Below are 20,828 nucleotides of genomic sequence, written 5' to 3' on the forward strand. Positions count from 1 at the left end.
GCGCAACTGTTTTTCTCCCCACCAGCAACTGTGATACTACTGCTACAGAGGACCTCTGCTCAGGGGGAATGAAGAACTGTAACTGGGGAGACAATGAAGGATTTAAATTAGGAACAAATATTAACCCATTCCCAGAAAGTTACCTTGTATTAACTTCTTGACTGGAAAAGCTGGTCTGTCTTTGCAATCCATTACTGTGAATAAAAGTGTCAAAGGATACGTTATTAAATGCTGGAAATAATGAAAGTAAACACATAAGTAGCACCTACTATGTACAAAGTGGTTACCCAGTGGGAGTGACTCTGCCACCCTCACCCTGAGGAGCTGGTAATGTCTAGGGACACTTTTGGTTGCCATGACTTGGGGGAAGGTTGCCACTCGCATCTAGTGGGTAGAAGAGAGGGATACTGCTGAATATCCTACAATACACAGGATGGCCCACCACGACTAACTATATGGCCCAAAATGTTAATAAGTTAAGAAATCCTGCCTGTACACTGCCACACCTTCTTGGTTTATTTTCCTTGTGGCATTAATCGCCCTGAAATTTACACTGTTTAACATGTCTCCTCCTACAGAATGCCAGCTCTAGGATGGCAGGGAGACTTGTTCTACACTGTACCTGGACGCCTAACTCAGGGTCTGGCACATAGGGGGAAACCAATGAACACAGTAACTGCAATAATGAAGAGGAGAATAGTAGAAGAGATAAAACACTGTATCACCCAAGTAACCATTAATAGGAACTCAAAGCATCCACCTTCAATCCAACCAGTTCTATAAAATTAGAATAGGGTTTATTTTCTTTTAAAATAGAGTTTATGGCCCTAGCTGGTTTGGCTCAGTGGACAGAGCGTCAGCCTTGTGGACTGAAATGTCTGGGGTTCGATTCTGGTCAAGGGCACATGTTTGGGTAGCCTGCTCAGTCCTCAGTAGGGAGCATGCAGGAGGCAGCTGATCAATGATTATCTCTCATCATTGATGTTTCTCTCTCTCTTCTTCTCCCTGAAATCAATAAAAATATATTTTAAAAAATAAAAAGAGTTTATGAAGGTAATACAACTTAAAGCATTTTGAGCTGGCCAGGCAGGAGCTGAAGCACTGCCCAATAATAATAAAGGAAGCTCTGGCCAGTTTGGCTCAGTTGGTTGGAGTGTCATCCTGTACACGGAAAGATGATGGGTTTGATTCCCAGTCAGGCACATATACAGGTTGCAGGTTCGAGCCCCAATTGGAGTGTGTGCGGGAGGCAACAGATTAATGTTTCTCTCTTACATCGATGTTTATCTATCTCTCTCCCTCCCTCTCTCTAAAACCAATAATAATAATAATGAAAAGTTTACCTGCATCTCCCCCAAAAAAATCTCAAGAAAAGCATCTAATAATATTAAAAATGGTGCAAAAAAATGACCATAAGTATATTTAAATATAAATATAATTTATATTTAAATATAAGTTTAGAAACTCCTACCTGCCAGGAGGTCTGGCTTGGAAAAATCTAGATTATTTTGGGCAATCTATGTTCATTTTGTAAAAGATACATACAAGTGAATACTTTTTAAAAGCAACCACAGCTTTCTGAAAAACTCAGCTGTCCATAGATGAAACTTGCTCTCCCTCCTCCCAAGCTTGAAATATAAGGTACCCAGAAGACTCATATTTCCTCTCTACCCATTTCAAGACAATACCATTCTCCAGTTTTCTGTTACCAAAAACATGGATTCACACTCCCCCACACCAAGTGAAGAATACGTCATCTTTAGCCACTTAAATTTATTTTTAGGACAATCACAAGGATTTATTGGTGTGGTCCTGAGTCACTAGCTTTGATGCAAGTGGAACAGAAGTGATGTGGGCCCAGAAGCAAGCTCAGGTCAACCTAAAAAGCGACCCCAGCCAGGAATCCAGACTGTTCAAAGGTACACACACAATTAACACACACTTAAGTATAAACTCACCACTGCTCTTTATTCTGATATTATAACCCTTCTAATTCTACTTGGTATTAAAATATCCTTTCCTTTTATAATAGCATGGTCATGGCAGATGATGTTCTGTTTGCTTTTTAATTAAACAACCTTACTGAGTCAAATGACTGTCAAGGACACTCAGTTCCCCCACTTAATTATATGAATTTTACTTTGTGAAATCCCCAAATCTGGAAACAGAGCACTGGTTCTGCTCCCCCCCCCCCCCCCCAATGCCTGGATACATTTGGTTGTCACAATTGGGGAGGAGGGGTCGCTATTGGCATGTAATGGGTGGAGGCCAGGGATGCTGCTTGACACCAAGGCCCGGCATAGCAGGGCCCCAAATGTCAATAGTGCTGAGGTTGAGAAACCCTGAATTAGTCTAGTTGATGTCCCTAACAATTCTTAATTCAGTCAACCAACACATATCGGGCACCTAGTATATGCCAAGCATTATGCCAAGAGTTGGGGATAAAATAGGAGCCAAGCTGGCGGGAGGGCAAGCTAGTCCTCTTTGGTTCACCACCCTGTTTCCGGGGCCTGCCAGGTACTAGAAACCCCCATCCCAAGACACTGGGTGGAGCAAGACAGGTCTTCACCTTGTATATCCAGCAGGATGAGAAGGCGGGAGTCCCAGCTCCTGACAATCCCCACCATCCAGGCCCCTTACCTAGACCAGCCCTGACCATCGGACGCAACTGTTACGGTCTCCGAGCCCATGTGACCCCGGGCCTCAGTTTCCCCAACCGGCCAGAGGGTGGCTGCAGGGTCCAACTTGCTCAGGGGACACAAACGCCACCTGCAGAGCTGGCCCCATTCGCCTCCCTGGGTCTCAGTTTCCCCTCCTGGCCACAATGCCCCGTCACCGCAGAGGGCCCCGGAGGAGTGAACTTAACGCAAAAACACGGGGGGAAACGGTCGCTGCCGCAACAATAACCTCAAGGAGAGCGCCCTTTGGATGGCAAGGCCCTTCATCGGGATTGTAACGACCCACCGGCCGAATATCAGGCTCAAAGAAGCGGCCTGGGGCCGGGAGGCCCGTCTGTCCCCAACCACTGAATCGGCCCAAGAGGGCCGCTCGCCGCGCCCCCACTACCCCGCCGCGCGGGCCCAAACCGACCTGCGGCCGCTCCCCTGGCGCCCGGAGCCCCGCACTCCGGCTCCTCCAACATCGTCCCGGCAGCGGCTGGAGGTCCACTCGGGCGACGGAGGCGCGGGCTACCCTCCGGCGGCGGCTCCTGCTCGCCCTCCCGCCCGCGCCGCTGCTGCCGCGGCCGCCGCGCTCGTATTTGGCGGGAACCGCGGCGACCCCCGCAGCCCGCGCGCCGATTGGACAAGATGGCGTCACGTGAGGTCCCGCCTCGGGAAATGAGGAGCGCAGGAAGTATCCTCGCGAGATCCGTGGCTTCCATTCCTCCCATAGCTCCCCTACTGATATTCCCGCGGAGAAGCGGGCTTTCTCTGGGCGGTCCGTGGGAAGAAGGTGTTCTGCGATTGGGGGTGGGAGGTGTCAAGCCAAGAGATCGACACTGTGATTGGCTAAGTTCGTGGGACTGGTCCATAGGAGGAGGGAGGTCCAAGGCTTTTACGTCATGACGAAACGTTTTACGTAGGGTGCAGGTGACAACCTGAAACTACAATTTTAGGTGAAGATTGAAGTTTTGAGTTTATTCTATTTGGACATAGGCTGAATCAACCTCAATAAAGTCTGCAAATTACTGCCCCCCGGTGGTTCAATTCCCAGTCAGGGCACATGCCGGGGTTGCGGGCTCGATCCCCAGTAGGGGGCGTGCAGGAGGCAGCCTATCCCATCCATTTTTCTATCTCTATCCCTCTCACTTCCTCTCTAAAAATCAATAAAACACATTTTTAAAAAAGATTATAAATTACTTTTTATATGAACAAAAATCAAATCAAATCTGGGAAGCATTTGATATGCACTAAACATATTCAGAGGGAATGAATGAAATAGATGTTTCTGGTTTAATCCTCAGGGTTTTTGCACACGTTGTTTCTTGCCTAGAAAAACTCTTCCTACAGCTCTTTTCCTGGCTAATTTCCACCCAACTTTCAGCTCTTAGATTGGCACCCCAACAAGAAGTGCCTACAACTTTTTTTTTTTTTTTTAATACGGAACGCTTCAAGAATTTGCGTGTCATCCTTGCGAAGGGGCCATGCTAATCTCTGTATCGTTCCAATTTTAGTATATGTGCTGCCGAAGCAAGAACAACTTTTTTTTTTAAAGCAATTATAGCTTATTATATTCTGGCAGTATGCAATGATTTAGACCAGTGGGTCACCATTGAGGCTGCCCATCATAATCACCCAGGTGTTCTTTCAAACCATTCATAATAACCCCTTCAGGATCTACAGGAGGGAGGTTGGGGCTTGCACACTCTGAAACAATCCTCTAATCTAGACCAGTACCTTCTGTTTAGGCTTTTGGAAACTTCCAGTAACATTCTGCTGCAGAAAATTACCCAAATCTGTCAGAGATTTCAGCACTGGAGCTGCAAGCACTTTAGCTCTAGTCACTTTCTTGTTCCTCTTTTTGGACTCATTTACTCATTCTGACTCATTATTAATTTCCAACTTATTCAATACATTTTCTGTTTTAAATTTAAATATTTTTGTTAATCCTCACCCGAGGATTGACAAGAATATTTTCCATTGATTTTTAGAGAGAAGTAGAAGAGAGAGGGAGAAACAGAGAGAGCGAGAAACATGGATGTGAGAGAGACACATCAGTTGGTTACCTTACACATGCACCCAACAGGGGCTGGGGATCCAGCCTGCAACCGAGGTACCTGCCCTTGACAGGAATGGAACCCAGGATCCTTCAGTCAGCAGGCAGATGCTCTAATGACTGAGCCAAACTGGCTACGGCTCAATACATTTTCATCAATAAGAATTGATTTTAAGTCATTATCAATATGCCCTGGACAATGTGTCCAGTGGTTAGAGCATCCACCCATGCATGGAAGGGTCACGGGTAGGATACTGGGTCAAGGGCATGTACCTGGGTTGGGAATTCGCTCCCTGTCCCCAGGAGGCAACCAATCGAAGTGTCTCTTTCACACCAATATTCTCTCTCTTTCTCTCACCCTCCGTCCCTTGCACTCTCTCTCTCTGAAAAGCAATGAAAAAGAAATATCCTCAGGTGAGGTTTAAAAAAAAAAGTCACTATCAATAAACATGTTGAATCCAGGAAGGCTTCCTGGAAGAGGCGATATTCCAAGCAAATTCCTCTTTTATACACAAAACAATGGGGGGAAATATTAGGGAAGGATGTGAAAGATAGGAACATTAGCAAAGACCCACAGGCAACAGGTATCATGGACTACAGAAGAGGAAGAGAGCCCCTGAAATCAGAGGGTGGAGGGGCCCAAATTATGCAAGCTTTGTAGGCAATAGCAGGAAGTTGGGAGTGTATTCTGAGGGCAGTAGGTGAGCTTTAAACGGGGAACCGTGATCTGAATCCTGTTACAAAAGCATCTTTCTGGCCTCCTGATGGGGGATAAATTGGAGGGAGAACCCGCAGGTGGGCACAACAGAGCGGAAGTTGGTGAGATGGTTTGGTCAGGGCGGAGGACAGTGGGGATAGTGGAAAGGAGATAGAAGCGACACCCTGATGTCTGACTTGGGCAACTGATTGGATGAACACGGGGCAGGGTTCTGGGTAGGAAGGTAAGGACTAAACGACCCGCATGGTGGAATTAGGATAGCTGAGATTAGCAAATAGTTAGCTGGAGGTTTATAAACCCAGTCTCCCAACCTCTCCAGAAAGGTTTAAGCGCCTTTCCCAAGGCGTTAGATAGAACCACCTCCCAACTTCTAGGGGTCGCTGCAGCCGCCCTGGCCGCTCTAGACTCTCCCCAGGCCACTCGCTGGCAGAAGCGGTCGCTCCCGAGACAGGCGAAGTGCGCGTGCGCTGTCCGGCTGGCAGGGCGCGTGCGCGTGCTCAGACCCGGCCGGCGCCGGAAGTGTGCGGTTGCCATGTAATATCCTGGCCGCGCGGGCGCGAGAGGGGCTGAGGCTGCGCCCGAGCGGGCGCGGAGCTGGCGAGAAGGCTGCGGAGGCGGTGCCGACGGGGCCAGCTGAAGCGCGCGGGGGCTCGGCGGCGCCCGGGAGCCTGTCGCTTGCGCTGTTTCTCCGGTTCGCTGGGTCCCAACGGGAAGTCCGACGGCGGAAGGCAGAATGTCGGTGGCGGGGCTGAAGAAGCAGTTCTACAAGGCGAGCCAGGTGAGCGGAGGGCGAGCTCCCGGACCCGGGCTTCCCAGAACGAGGGGCCAGGCTAGGCCCGGCTCTGGTTCGGGAGGAGGCCGGGGACACCAAGGGGGCGGCGTTGGCGCGTGTTCCTCGCAGGGTGGGGAGAGCCCAGGAAGGCCGGGGGCTTCGTGCGAGGTGGCCCAGGTCCTGCCCGCCTTGTGGGCTCCAGTCTCCTTGAGAAGGGTGGCTAGACCCCTGGGTGGGGCAGAAAGGCCCCCCGAGGTTGATCTGGTTGATCCGCCTTCCTCCCCTCTAAAAGGGCAGGGACTGGGGAAAGACAAAGGGAAGAAACAGGACTCTTGCCAGGGAGAGGAAACATTTGTGTCTAGATCATTTCTTTAAAACCAACATCAGAAACCCGCTGAATGGACCCGGTACAAAGTTGAAAGGGTAAAAAGTCAGTTCCTCACTCCAGTCTGTCAGGCATTCAGACCATCTACCCTAAGACAAGGACTGTCACCGACGACTTACGTCCCTTTTGAAAGATACGTGTGCGCCTTTCCTTTAAAAACGCACACAGGTCGTGTAGCATAGTCTACAGCAGGGGCGGGGAACCTTTTTTTCCGCCAAGGCCCATTTGAATATTTATAACATCATTCACTTAATATAATTCACTTGAAATAAATGTATGTTGCTATGAAAAAACTCCTGGGTTTGTTGAAATTCGAGTCCTACCTGCAGGTGCCTTGGCGCGGCCAGATTAAATGATTTGTCCCACGGAGGGAAGTTCCCCACTCCTAGCCTACAGGGTCCTGTGTTCTTTGAGTTTTTTGTTAAATGTGTCAGAATTCTCCACCCCAGGTCGCTCTCTGTTGGGAGGGGGCATTCTGGACACTGTGGGATATTGAGCAACATCCCTAGCTCAAGGCCAGGAGCACCCCCAGGCGGGACATCCACAAATGTCTCCAGTCCCTGCCAGTTGCTCCTGGGGAACCCCGGCTGCCCCCTGCCCCAGCGTTACTGCGCTAGAACATACTCCTAGACCTGTGGGTCGCGACCAATGAAAATACACCCTGCATATCAGATATTTACATTACGATTCATAACAGTAGCAAAATTACAGTTATGAAGTAGCAACGAAAATAATTTTATGGTTGAGGGGGTCACCACAACATGAGGAACTGTATTAAAGGGTCTCGGCATTAGGAAGGTTGAGAACCACTGCCCTAGAGCTTCCTGGGTCTTTTTAGTAGGTTCCTGGTATTCCATTCCATGAAGTGTACCATAATTAATTTAATCAGTCCTCAATTGATGGTTGTTCAGACTGTTTCCAGTAGTCTTCTGGTACGGTGAATAGATAATATCTTTGCTCACAGAGAGGGTTGGATTTATAGGATAAATTCCCAGAAATGGAATGCTGAATCCAAAAATATATGTGTTTTACATGTAACCAACTATATAGGTTTTTTAGAAAGTTGGGGCAAGACGCCTAAGATTCCTTGAATTCTGTTGGTCCCTACATCCCATGTTATGAACCGTAGGTGTGCAGTTTGTGTGGATAGGCTCCGTGGAGGAATGAATGATAATCTTAGGAATTGTTTAGGCTTTGCTGGCAAACCTGACTGTACTCCTGATTTGAAGAGATCCATTTGGAGGAAAGAGAAACAACTCTCTAGTAACACACAGCTGGTATCTTTTTTTTTTTTTTTTTTTAATCTTCATCCAAGGATATTTTTTCCCATTGATTTTTAGAGTGGAATGGAGGGAGGGAGGGAAAGAGCGCAAGAGAGAAACATCAATGTGAGAGAGACACATCCATTGGTTGCCTCTCATACATGCTGCAAATGGAGTGAGGATCAAACCTGCAACCCAGGTACGTACCTTTGACCAGGAATCGAACCCGAGACCCTTCAGTGTGTCGGTTGATTCTCTAACCACTGAGAGCACCGGCCAGGCCACAGCTGGAATCTTATCCCTTAAGGGGAAAAGTCACAACCCTAGTGGTTGTCTAGGGCTAAAGACATTTGTGGCCAGTCTGTAGACCCCAGATGATGGCTAAACCCTCAAGGAGAAAAGATTTAATCTAGAGCAGGGGAAGGAAACATCCAGCCCTCTGGCCAAATCATTTGGTCTGGCCCTGCCAAGGCAACCCACAGGCGGGACTTGAAATTCAATAAACCTAGGAGTTTTTTCATAGTAACATAAATTTGTATTAAGTGAATTATATTAAGTGAATGATATTATAAATATCCAAATGGCCCTTGGCAGAACAAAGGTTCCCCACCCCTGATCTAGAGGGATTCTAGGATTGTTGAGAATACAGCCCTTTGCCCTAAAAGGATGCAATTATATGACCTGGCTCTAGGTTAGACCCTGCTCAGCAGGCATCAGACTCCCATGTGCTTGACGGGAGTACCTGGGGAAGCTGCTCACTGTCTTGGGCCCGGCGTAGCTCCTCCTGCAGGACTGATGTCGCCATAGGTCTTGGAAGAATTACAGGGCTACTTCGTTTTCTCACATAGACAGGCCTCTGGAAAGCCCTCCCTGCCCCACCCCCAGGGCCTGTGCTGGTGGTCCATCCCATCCCAAATTAGCTGGGCTTCTCAGGCCAGCCACCAGAGCCTTTTCTCTCAGGGGGAAACAGGATGCCTATATTCAGAACTGTGAGAAGTGCTTTGAAACCTGGAAAATACAATGCACTGTAAATTAGTGGTTTGCATCAATTTATTATCTGAGGCCCAGCCCCAAAGAATTGCAGCAATGGTCGTATCCTAATCTGAGAGCAATTCCATGTTGAATTGTGCTCTCAAGAATCACCCTGGCTGTGTTCCATTCTCTTCTGCAATAGTTTCCACAGTCCTCCAGCATCTCCATTGTTCATCTGGCCTTGTCCAACTTTCTGTGTTTCTTTTCTCGATCTGAAGAACATTATCTTTCATCCTCTTCTATGCCCTCAGAATAGGGTTGTCTGTTGAAAAGTAATAATTAATATTTATTGAATTCTCAGTGTGAACCGACAATATGCTTTAAACCAGTTCACCTCAACTGGCCTCGCTTATCTGGCGTAAGGGTAAATATATTCCCCTTTTTACATAAAAAGATTTGTGGACATTTATCTTCCTGTTGAGAACAGTGCTTTTCATCCAGGGCCACTTCCACCCTCCAGGGGACATTGTCAATATTGGGAAACATTTTGGTTGTCACAACTTGGGTTGGTACTGATATCTAGTGGGAGGAGGCCTGGGATGCTGCTCAACACCCTACAATGCACTGGGCAGCCCACACAACCAAGAATTCCCTGGACCCAGATGTTAGTAATGGTGAAGCGGAGAAACCCTGCTTTAAGGTTTGAGAAAAGTGAGGATAATTATACACCCCCCCCCCCGCCCCCCCAAATAATCACATTGGGGCTATTCTTGTGGTAGCTGCCTGCTTTTCTCAGTTTTTAAAACATAGATAATCACTTATACACAGATGGGCATGGACATAAAACTCAGCATCCAATTCCCAAATCTTTAGAACTTAAGTGTCTGTGGCATCTGCTATTTTTAAGAAGGTATAAGCTTGCATCATTGCATCTCAGCCAGGAGTGACTAACCCTGCCTTCTTTCATCTCCTCCCATGCACCTTCCTGGGAACATTTAGCAATGTGTGAGACAGGTTTGGGTTGTCACTACTTGGGGAGAGGGTGCTACTGGCATCAAGTGGGTAGAGGTCAGGGATGGTTGCTAAACATCCTACAATGCACAGGACAGCCCTCCCCACAACAAAAAATTATCTGGCCCAAATGTCAGTAGCACCAAGGTTGAGAAATCCTGCTTTGAAACAGGTTCTTGATTTCAAAGGCTTATAACAGTGTTGTTTCTAAATTGAGAAATAGAAGCCAGGTGGATGTGTGAGAGAGCGCTAGATTTGGCTCCAGGAATAGAGAAACTTGTTTTCTAGCAGGTGAGGCTGTGATGTTAATGAAAATTTTCTAATTTCATTGATGATATTAGTAACAAACAAGTTACCAGTACAGGCACACCTGTTTTGTTGCACTTCAGAGATGTTGCATTTTTTACAAATTGAAGGCAAGCCCCTAACTCTCCACCCCATCCCAGGCAAAAGATTATGACTTGCTTTATTGTGGTGCTGGCTTTATTGTGATTTGGAACCCAACCTGCAGTATTTCCAAGGTCTGCCTATATCTGGCAGTCTGTTGGAAAATTCCACACCATTTCAGTATCTTAGGTGAAAATTTTCAGGTTTTGCAAAAAATCAGTTTGGGCTTGAGTGAGGGGTTTGTGAGTTTACTTCTTCTTATGAACTGGCCACTGCCTGGGTTGCAGGCCTGGACTGAGGAAAGTTGAATAATCTGTAAAGGAAAGCAGTAAAATAAATAGGCATCTGTCCTGGGCATCATTTTGGTCCTCTCTGGCCTGCCTGTGTCGTGCCCACTCCCTCGGTAGCTCTCTGAGACGTAGGCCAGGCTAGAATTGGGGGTGGTGCTTTAAATGCATATTTCTGGGAAGCTGCAGAGGGTAAAGGAACTTTACTAGTGATATCTAAACTTGGAAGTTCACGTCTCATTGTCGTGTGTGTTTGGGTGACATTATTTCCAGACCTATACTGCTAACTGTTTTTCTGATAACTCTTGTGGCTGGGTTGTGGAGAGATCTGAAAGTGTAACTAGGAATAGAGCTGGCAGCTGCCTGGAATGCTGGCCTGACTTTTTTTTTTTTTTTTTTCCTTGTCTGAAAGGAGGGAGAGAGTTTGGACTGAAAGATTGGTTTTGTCTGAGCTAGGAGGAAAATTCACAACCACCATATCATAGCTTTGAAGTTTATTGGGTGCTTGCTAGCTTCACACTCACATCCATACCCAGTCTCACCCCCTTTGTGCCTAGGAGGAAAGATTGAACTTCCTGTGAGAGGCATGGGGGTGGGAGGAGGCCTGGGGGACCTAGGACCCCAACCTGTTAGAGTGTTTTTGGGAAATGTTAGTGTTTGGAATATCTACAGATACCATCTGCACTGACCTATTTTATAAACCTCAGTTTGTGAAATAATGCTTTTGATTTCCTAGCAAAGTGCTTGACCTGTTAAGTAATAATCATGAAATGATCTTAAGATACAAAAATCTGGAACTTATAACCCCTTTACATCTCATCATGAATAAAGGTGGAACTCATGGGCTGGGAATGAGGTGACAGACAAGGTAAGTGGGGTCCCTACCCCAGGTCCTTGAGTTCAGCAGCTGCAGCTCAACTCCAAAAGACCATCTTTCCTGGGGTAGCAGGATGGGACGGGCTTTGGCTGTTGGAATGGCCACTTGTGGTTGGAACTGGAAGCCACGCTGCTGGCTCCATCTGTAAGAAGACCCTTGACTTAGCCTTGTCCCTGTGGGACCCTGGGTGGAGATGTTCTCATCCTGCTCGGTCAGTGGACAGGCTGGGTCCCTCCCCCCACTGCCTGGGTGGAGTAACCAGCCTGTGTTTCAGGCCAGGCTGGGAGATACAAAAGAGACTGTTCTTTCCTAAAGGAACCAGGGGCCTCTTTAAACCTCACACCCACCCACTCCCACCCCCCACTTCCCAGGTCTATCTGTAAAAGCAGGTTAACCTGCCTTGGCCGAGTGCCTCAGTTGGTTGGAGCTTCATCCTGTACACCAAAAGGTTGGTGAGGGCACGTAACCTTGGTTGTGGGTTCTGTCCCCAGTCAGGCACGTATAGGAGGCAACCGATTGATGTTTCTCTCTCACATCGATGTTTCTCTTTCTCTCTCCCTCTAAAATCAATAAAAACATATCCTCTGGTGAGGATTTAAAAAGAGCATGTTGCCCAGCTGGTTTGGCTCAGTGGACAGAGCGTTGGCCTGCAGACTGAAGGGTCCCAGGTTCGATTCTGGTCAAGGGCACATGCCTGGGTTGCAGGTTCAGTCCTCAGTAGGGGGCATGCAGGAGGTAGCCAATCATTGATTCTCTCTCTCATCACTGATGTTTTTATCTCTCTCTTCCTCTCCCTTCCTCTCTGAAATCAATAAAATTATATATTTTTTAAAAAGAGCATGTTGACCTGACCTCTTTCACAGGACCCACTGTTCACAATCGTAGAGGCATCTGTCACCATGCAGCATCCTGCCCATTCTTGTTATTAACAGACCAGGACTAAGGGGTCATAACATTCACATTCTGATTCTAACACTGTGACTGCTGAATATGAGGCCAAAAGTTCACCTCTGACTCAGAATCTTGTGTGTATTAAAGACCAGTTCAAAGGGAAGAGAAGAAACACACACAAAAAAAGGTCAAGTGTCGTGGAATCTAATTACCCTGCTTATCTGGGTGTGTTTTAAGGCAAAGCCATAGGACACTTAATTATATTCCGTGTGCCACTTAATAACAGCCTGTGAGGTTAGGGGTTTTACAGTCTCCCCATGTTCAATTTCAGAAATTGGGGGCTGTCACATTTTTGAGACCCCAGAATTATCAGACTTAGCAATGAGCCAAGAAAACCCTGCTGTTCACCCACCCACCGATCCACATCTGAGCGTGCCTAGTGCATTTGGAGCCGGAGCTCACCCTTTTGCACTTAAGTAGTCCACATGTGTGTCTGTTTGCTTTTTCAGAGGAAGAACTTGTAGGTTGTGACCAGGCTTGCCATTTGCCTCCTAAATGTGTGTCCCTGGCGTTTGGTTCAAGGACATTGGCCTGATAGCTCTGCCTTGGCCCCTATCTCAGCCCTTCTACTTTTCGGTGCTGCCAATATTTTGGAACTGATCCAGTCTGGAGAAACTTGGTTTTTAATTTAGGGTATGCAGCCAACTTCCTCTTTAGGATTTCAGAGGCAACTGCCTGTTTCAGCACTGTGGGGAGACTGGGTGAGCAGCCAGGAGGAAAGTCAAATTGTTTCTGTTTCAGAGTCCCAAGGCGGGGGTGAGGTTTCTAAGCTTTAGAGGGAGGATATATTTAATGCTGAAACTTTCAAGCTACAGGCCTCTTTGCCCCGGGGGTTAGGAGCCTATTGAGATGATTCTACACCCTGTGCTCAAGCCCTAATGGCCGTTTAATGTCCTTGGTGAAATGGTAGGGGTGGTTTTTTCCTGTTCTGTTTTAAAGCTGTCCCTGGAAAGCTGGATGGAAGAAAGGGTCAGAATGTGGCAGCAGCTGGCTTCTCTCTTCTCTCCTCCCCCTCCCTCGCCTTTCACAAGGCTGGATTTGGCAGTCACTTCCCAGAAGACAGCTTCCATCTTCCTTTTCTGCTGGTTCCTAGAAAAACCTGCTGATTGGGCTGAGAGTGGGGTCAAGCGGACACTCCAGCCCAGCAGGAAAATAGCTGTGTGATTTCCTCTGAATATCAGTGCAATTTCCTCTGGAGGACCTGACTCAGCATCTGTACCCTGCCTGCTTTGGAAAGGGCTGCTGCCTGGCTACTGGGATTTCCACACCTGGGCATAAACGCCTCTGGTGGGCATCATGCCTGGTGTATGAGACAGCCAGCCCTGCTCAGCGCTTGCTGTCACAGGAGATGCTGTCATAAGCCAAGGGTGTGAGATGCCCTGTCTGCTGGGCACCTCTTCCTGTCCTTGGCCTGGTGAACATGAGTTCATCCTCAGAGTGTCCCTCCAGCTTTTTCATATGGTGTCTTTCTGAACCTCTGATCCCTCATATCCCCTACCTCCCAGTTTCATGGACTCTTGTGCAGCATCTTCTCAGTAGAGGGCTGAAGTAGACTTGGGTGACTCTTCTGTTATCCTTGTCACTGGATTATAAGATAAGCTCTTTGTAGTCAGGGACCATGTTTTCTGCCCACTGCTGTGTGCCCAGTGTTAAGCCTGGCCCCCACCTGTCCCAGGAACTCAGCAAGTACTTACTAGGGGGATGTTTGCTCCGCACATGAATGAGCAGATGCTGCAGCATGGGTCGGGAAAGTGCAAAAGTGGAAGCAGTCGTGTCAGTATGTCTGGAGAAAGCAAAGGGCTGGAACGAATGGTAAGAAGGATGTCCCTGGCTGACCTGGGTGCGGTTTGAGCCCCAATCTGGCATTCAGGACCTTCTGGAACCCCCACCCCCACCCCCCGGTCCCAGCTTTTATTCCCACCCATCCCCTTCCAGGGCCATACTCTAGTCCTACCGGTCTGCGTGGGCCCACCTAGTCGCCTGTACCTTCCCCCTCCTGTTGAGGCAGTGCTCCTCTCACCTTTCCCAGCCTACCTGGGGTCTCTGTCCACTTTCTGGTTGCCATTAAAAGCCCAGTGTGTGTCTTACTTTATCCTTGCCATCTCCCTAACCACCCACTTCTCCACCCTCTGAGCATCTGGTGTGTTGGTCTCCCCACACATGTGCCACATGCCAAGCACATCCTTGCACCAAATGTGCTTTTTCTTACCAGAGGCCAGTTCCTGAGTGAGTGGGGCTGCCTGAGGGAATGTGACAAACCCCAGGGCCTGAGTTATGGCTTGCTGACTATGTTGTCAGAAAAGATGGGCTCCTTTATTTAAATCCTCACCCGAGGATATGCTTTTCATTGATTTGGGGGGAGGGGGGGGGATCGATGTGAGAGAAAATATTCAATTGTTTGCCTCTCATACTCGCCACTACCAGGGATAGAACTTGCAACCTGGGTATGTGCCCTGAACAGGAATCAAACCCGAGACCCTTTGGTGCTTGGGACGTTGCTCCAACCAACTGAGCCACATAGGCCAGGATGGTGGGCTCCTTCTTAGAGTGGGAGTGGGGGTTCATCACCGGCCCCCACCTGGCTCCTGCTCAGGTCCTGGAAGAACCCCAGGGAAGTGGAGTGACTTGTGAGGCCTTGGAGGGGGAGAGGGCTCTGTGGGGAAAGTCCAACTAACTTAAAAATAAGAAATCAAACTTCAAAGGTTTTCCCTTTGGCCTGCCTCCAGGGGCTGTGGTTGAGAGGGACCTGTACTTGGCTAGGCCAGAGGGGCCTGATCTGTGTCTCATGCAATCTCTTACCCAGACCCCAGGGTCAGGCCCAGATTTACCTGGAAGTGCCCGGCCTGCTCAGAAATGGAGTTTCTCCATTTCTCCTCCTCCTCCTCCTCCTCCTCCTCCTCCTCCTCCTCCTCCTCCTCCTCCTTCTCTTTCTCCTTCTGTTAGACTGCTCTACCTTCTGTTAGACCACTCCCTGGCCTCCAGAAGCCTGCTTCCCATGCCCACTGCACTTCCCACTTTAGCCTTGGTCCTGCTTGCCAGCCCTGCCTGCTGTTTCTGGCTTCCATACCTGCCTGCTATTTCTCCTCTTTTCTCATTTTCTCAGTCAGCCTGCCAGCTCTTTTATTATCCTTTTCTCCCACCTTCCCCGCTTGTCCCAGTTGTCTTTTTCTGTGGCCTTTTTATTCTCCTGCTTCCCTTCTCACCTCCCTGGCACCCACCACCTCTCATGCATCTGTCCTCCAGATCTACATCTCTAGTCATTCCCAACTACGCCCTAGATCAGTGGTTCTCAACCTGTGGGTCGCGACCCCTTGGGCGGTCAAATGACCCTTTCACAGGGGTCGCCTAAGACCATCCTGCATATCAGATATTTACATTACGATTCATAACAGTAGCAACATTACAGCTATGAAGTAGCAACGTAAATAATTTTATGGTTGGGTCACAACATGAACGGTATTTAAAGGGCCAGAAGGTTGAGAACCACTGCACTAGATGGTGATCCCTACCATCCCAAGGGCACAGACATGCAGAATGCTACTATATCCTGTTGTACCTGAAGCCAGCCTTCTTACCTTCCTGCCCCCACCCTTCCCTGCTCTCATCCTCACCCCATGTGAGAACCCCAACTCACTGCCAATTTCTCCCATCTTTTTCCTTTTATAGCAACTCACTTTTTAAATTTATCTTAAAGGGATGTTGACATTATTTCTTGCTATAACATTATATTAACTGAATCACCAAATAGAACTAAAACAAAGCGGGGTAATCAGTTTTCTTGGATACCTTACTTCTACTTGTTTGTTGGTTGGTAGGGCTTTGTGTGGTGTGTGTGTGTGTGTGTGTTAATCCTCACCCAAGGATATTTTCTCTATTGATTCTTAGAATGAAAGGGAGGGCGGGAGGGAGGTGGAGAGAAAAACATCGATGTGAGAGAGACACATGGATTGGTTTCCTCCTGCATGCACCCCGACTGGGATTGGTGATCAAACCTTCAACCCTTCAGTGTGAGGGCTGACACTTTAACCATGTTGCCACACCAGCCATGGCAGGATACCTTGGTTCTGAGCCTGGGGGTTTGTTTCCTCTTCTTAGAGTTGTTTAAACCAGAACAGTGCCCGCCCACCTTGGTAGAATAAGGAGTTTTGAAGTAGCATGGCTGTGGAATAATTTTCTCACTTGTCCCTGTGTTACCTCCTAAGCTATGGGGAACGTAATTCCCTGTAAGTTATGTTAACCTTTCTCCCCCCACCCCCCCCCAAAAAAAATATTTTTTTATTGATTTCAGAGAAGAAGGGAGAAGATAGAGATAGGAACACACTGCACACTGGGGATCAAACCCACAACCCGGGCATATGCCCTGATTGGGAATTGAACCATGATCTCCTGGTTCATAAGTCAATGCTTATGCGCCATGTGCTCCTCTTCTCCTTTTTTTTTTTTTTAATTGTAAGAATAATAAAAATGGCCGGAGCCGGTTTGGCTCAGTGGATGGAGCGTCGGCCTGTGGACTGAGAGGTCCCAGGTTCGATTCCGGTCAAGGGCATGTACCTGGCTTGCGGGCACATCCCCGGTGGGAGATGTGCAGGAGGCGGCTGATCGATGTTTCTCTCTCATTGATGTTTCTGGCTCTCTATCTCTCTCCCTTCCTCTCTGTAAAAAATCAATAAAATATATTTAAAAAAAAAAAAGAATAATAAAAATGCAATCACATTGTTGCCATGCTGATAAAGTTAGAAGTTAAAATTCTATTGCTGTAGATCTGTCTGCATGCGGACTCAAATTCCAGAAGAGCCACCCCTTTTCTGACACCTACAGTCATTCATGTAATCAATTTTTATTTTAACTTTTTAAAAAAATTTATTGGGGTAACATTATTTAATAAAATTATATAGGTTTCAGGTGTACAATTCTATAATACATCATCTGTATACCTTTCTTCTCTTGGCATCTGCCACCACTCCCCTCAGAGTCTTCATGGAGAATCAGGAAATCCTGCAGACTTGAATTAAGGCTCAGAAGATTAGGGTGGATTCCCAAGTGTCTGGAAAGAGGCATGACAGTAAGTGACATAGTTCAGTTGATATTCTTAGTCCCCAGACTAAGTGATTTTTCTGCTTCATTTTGGGTCTCAGTCCCAGGAGTGAGAGGAGACTTGTGTCCTTAGGAAGCCCCTCAGGAAGGGACCTGGGAGCTTCCTGCCCTTTTCATCCTCTGCCACACACCTCCTCAGGATGATGCCCCTTGGCCGCCTTGGGCAGACAGGCAGGCATCTATCAACCCCATGGTCTCAGCTCATCAGAGCTGTGATTACCTAAAGGCAGACGGTTGGGCAGCCCTGGCCTTAGGCCAACATTTGTGGTTCAGAAGAGGCAACTGAGGGAATGGGGACAGGATTTCCTCTAACTTAATCCGGCTGGCCTAGCACCGACTCTTATCTCCTCGGATGTGGAGAATCCTTGCTGTGCGTTAGTCTCTTGCTTCTTGCTGCCTTTTGAGTCAGCATTTCACTCTCAAGGAGAGTGATATGCTGCTACAGCCCCTCATTGATTGCAGAGTGGGTGTCTGGGCAGGGTGACACCAAACATCAAAACAGACATTGTCGCCAAACCGGTTTGGCTCAGTGGATAGAGCATCAGCCTGCAGAATGAAAGGTCCCAGGTTCGATTCCGGTCAAGGGCATGTACCTTGGGTGCGGCCACATCCCCAGTGGGGGGTGTGCAGGAGGCAGCTGGTCGATGTTTCTCTCTCATTGATGTTTCTGACTCTCTATCCCTCTCTCTTCCTCTCTGTAAAAAATTAATAAAATATATTTTAAAAAAACCAAAACAAAAAAACAGACATTGTCTTTCTCTCCAAGCTCTGACATGTTTACTTCACACTGGAAAAGTCTCATGCTTTCTCTCTGGGAGGCTCCTAATCGATTCCTTTCTTCCCAGGGGACTCAAGCAGCTGAATGTTCTCTCTGAGCCCCAGATCCCTCAGCAGGCTCTCCACTTTGTCCTAGACTACCTGGTGACCCTCAGCCTCAACACTGGTGGGCAGGAGGCACCCGTGGGCCCTTTTGTTTAATGGAGTCCCTCCACTACTTCGGGACTGAGGTGTGGGAAGCGGGGGGTTGGGGGAATATGTGGGCCCAGGAGCAAAGTATGCTAGTTTAGGAGAGTGGGGAAGAGGAAGACCTTTGACCAATCTGAATCCAGAAGTCCGCTCAGCCCACAGGAGAACCTGGAGGAGAGGCAACATCCTTCCAAGAGGGGATTCCACTTAGCTAGTTCACCAGGCCCACCAGCCAGCCAGTCAGGACCAATAAGTTTTGACAGGACACATCCCTTTCTGGGCATCTTAAATTTGCATTGTGAAGTGTCTCAGACTGGAAAGAGATACAAAGAATGATCAGCCCAATAGCCAAGTGCCCACCAGAACTTAAATGAACAGCAATACAGTTGGAGTCCTTTATACCTTCACTGCATATGGAGTTATCACTAAAAAATGTGCAGTATTGCCCTAGCCGGTTTGGTCAGTTGGTTGGAGCATTGGCCCTTGGACTGAAGGGTCCTGGTTTCAATTCTGGTGAAGGGCACATACCTTGGTTGCAATCTCGATCCCTGGGCCCAGTCGGGGGATGTGCAGGAGGCAACCAATCTATGCCTCTCTCTCTCACACTGTTGTTTCTCTTTCTGTCTTTCCCCCTCACTTCCACTCTGTCTAAAAATTAATGGAAAAATATCTTTGGGTGAGGATTAATAAAAAAAAAATTTATGTGTATAAATATAAAATAAAAAGTGTACAGTATTGTTCTGCAAGTTTACACCTCATGTAAATGATATCACATGGTGGTTTTTTGTGTGTAACTTGCTTTCTTTGTCCAGCATTATTTATGTTTCGTTCACACTGATTGATGCCTGTGACTGTAGTTTATCTCCACAGGCATATAGCTCCCTGGGTGCGGCTGTTTCACAGTACTTTTATCCATCTTCCTGCTAGTGGGCATTTAGGATGTTTCCAAGTTTTTGCTCTTTCAAACAGTGACAGAGCAGTCTTGTAGATGTCCCTTTGGGCTCATGTCCAAGAGTTTCTCTTGAGTCATACCTTGTTTAATGTGACCATATAGGTTTTCAGTGGTATCAGCCTGGAAAAAACCAACCTATTCAATTTGCATGGACTCAGAGCTGGGAGGGGGGGGTCAGGTGTCTGAGCCTTCATAAAGGATGATATTTCAACTGGGCTGCACGTGCCCGGAGGCCTTGGCCAGGAAGTGGCATGCGTGGGGTGGGAGCTCCATGTTAGCTCAGTGTGGTCCAGAGGGATCATGGACCGTGGATCAACCCAGCTGGAAAAGCTGGAAGCACACAGCTGCTGCCAGCACCCAGAACCTTGTTTCTGCCCCGTGTCCCCCTCATAGTATTAATTTCTTCACCACCCTGTTAATTCCTCAAGAACCCATGTTTTCTGTTTTGTTCTCTGCAATGAAACTAAGCTCACAGACAGCACCTGGCATTTTCTCAGGTTTGGATACACAGTTGATCCTTGTTGTTTGTAGATTCTGTATTTTCAGTTTCACCTACCTGCTGAAATTTATTTGTAACCCCAAATCAATACTTGTGGCACTTTCACAGACCTATGCATAGCAGCAAAAACATTTTGAGTTTCCTGACATGCTCTGCCTTCTTGTTTCAGCTCTTGTACTGTAAACCAGTGCCCTTTTCACTGTTTATTTAGTGTTGCATTTTTATATTTTTGTGCTTTTTGTGGGAGTTTTCACTGTTTAAATTGACCCCAAAGTGTAGAGCTGAAGTGCTGTCCAGGGTTCCTAACTGCAAGAGGCTGTGCTGTTCCTTACAGAGAAGATACATGTGTTACTATTCAGGTATGACTTACAGTACTATTGGCTGAGTTCAGTGTTAATGAAGTAGTGTATATTAAATGAGATGTCTTTAAATAGAAATACACATAACACAAGATTATGTAACCTAACACAATATTTTCTCCAGGAGCAGTGGTTTCATATTTGCTAGTTCAGTGTTTGTGGTGATTTTTAGAACAGAGCCACTATGAATAAGGAGAGTCACTGTAGTTCCTGTGGCAAGTAGCATACCCTCCACCCTCAAGGATGTTCCTGTCCTAATCTGTGGGACCTGTGGATATGTTACCTTATTTGGCACAAGGGTCTTTGCTGATGGGATTAAGAATATGGACCTGCAGATGGAGAGAACATTCTGGATCTAATCAGAAGGACCCTTAGAAGTTCAAACCTTTTCCTGCTGGGGTCAGAGGGAGATGTGACTATGGAAAAGAGAACCAGAAGGAAGGCAGCATAAAGCCTTTGCTGGCTTTGAAGACAGAGGAAAGGGCCACAAGCCAAGGAGTGCAGGTGGCCTCTAGAAGCCAGAAAAGGCTTGGAAATCTCTAGAATCCCCAGAAATGAATGTAACCCTGCTGACACCCTGGTCTTAGTTGGTGAGATCCATGTCAGATCTCTGACCTCTT

General features: G+C 47.5%; 2 protein-coding genes across 3 annotated transcripts in view; one reads left to right on the forward strand and one right to left on the reverse strand.

Moving 5' to 3' along the window:
• The window catches only part of CHAF1A (chromatin assembly factor 1 subunit A), a 30,254-nt gene extending 26,983 nt beyond the window's left edge, over positions 1–3,271 (reverse strand). Inside the window, exons 1-2 of the mRNA XM_081092535.1 lie at positions 3,091–3,271; positions 144–194 (exon numbers count right to left, since the gene is read on the reverse strand). Of these exons, the coding sequence (XP_080948661.1) occupies positions 144–194; positions 3,091–3,142 (103 nt within the window). The 5' untranslated portion in view covers positions 3,143–3,271. The remainder of the gene's footprint in view (positions 1–143; positions 195–3,090) is intronic.
• A 2,648-nt stretch (positions 3,272–5,919) lies between these two features.
• Positions 5,920–20,828, forward strand: part of SH3GL1 (SH3 domain containing GRB2 like 1, endophilin A2) — a 49,443-nt gene continuing 34,534 nt past the window's right edge. For both annotated transcript variants that reach the window (XM_081092536.1, XM_081092537.1), the window contains exon 1: positions 5,920–6,212. In XM_081092536.1, coding sequence (XP_080948662.1) covers positions 6,168–6,212 — 45 coding nt within the window. In that variant the 5' untranslated portion in view covers positions 5,920–6,167. The remainder of the gene's footprint in view (positions 6,213–20,828) is intronic.

Source organism: Myotis nattereri (genome assembly GCF_964212035.1).
Source record: "Myotis nattereri genome assembly, chromosome: 5".
Lineage (NCBI taxonomy): Eukaryota > Metazoa > Chordata > Mammalia > Chiroptera > Vespertilionidae > Myotis > Myotis nattereri.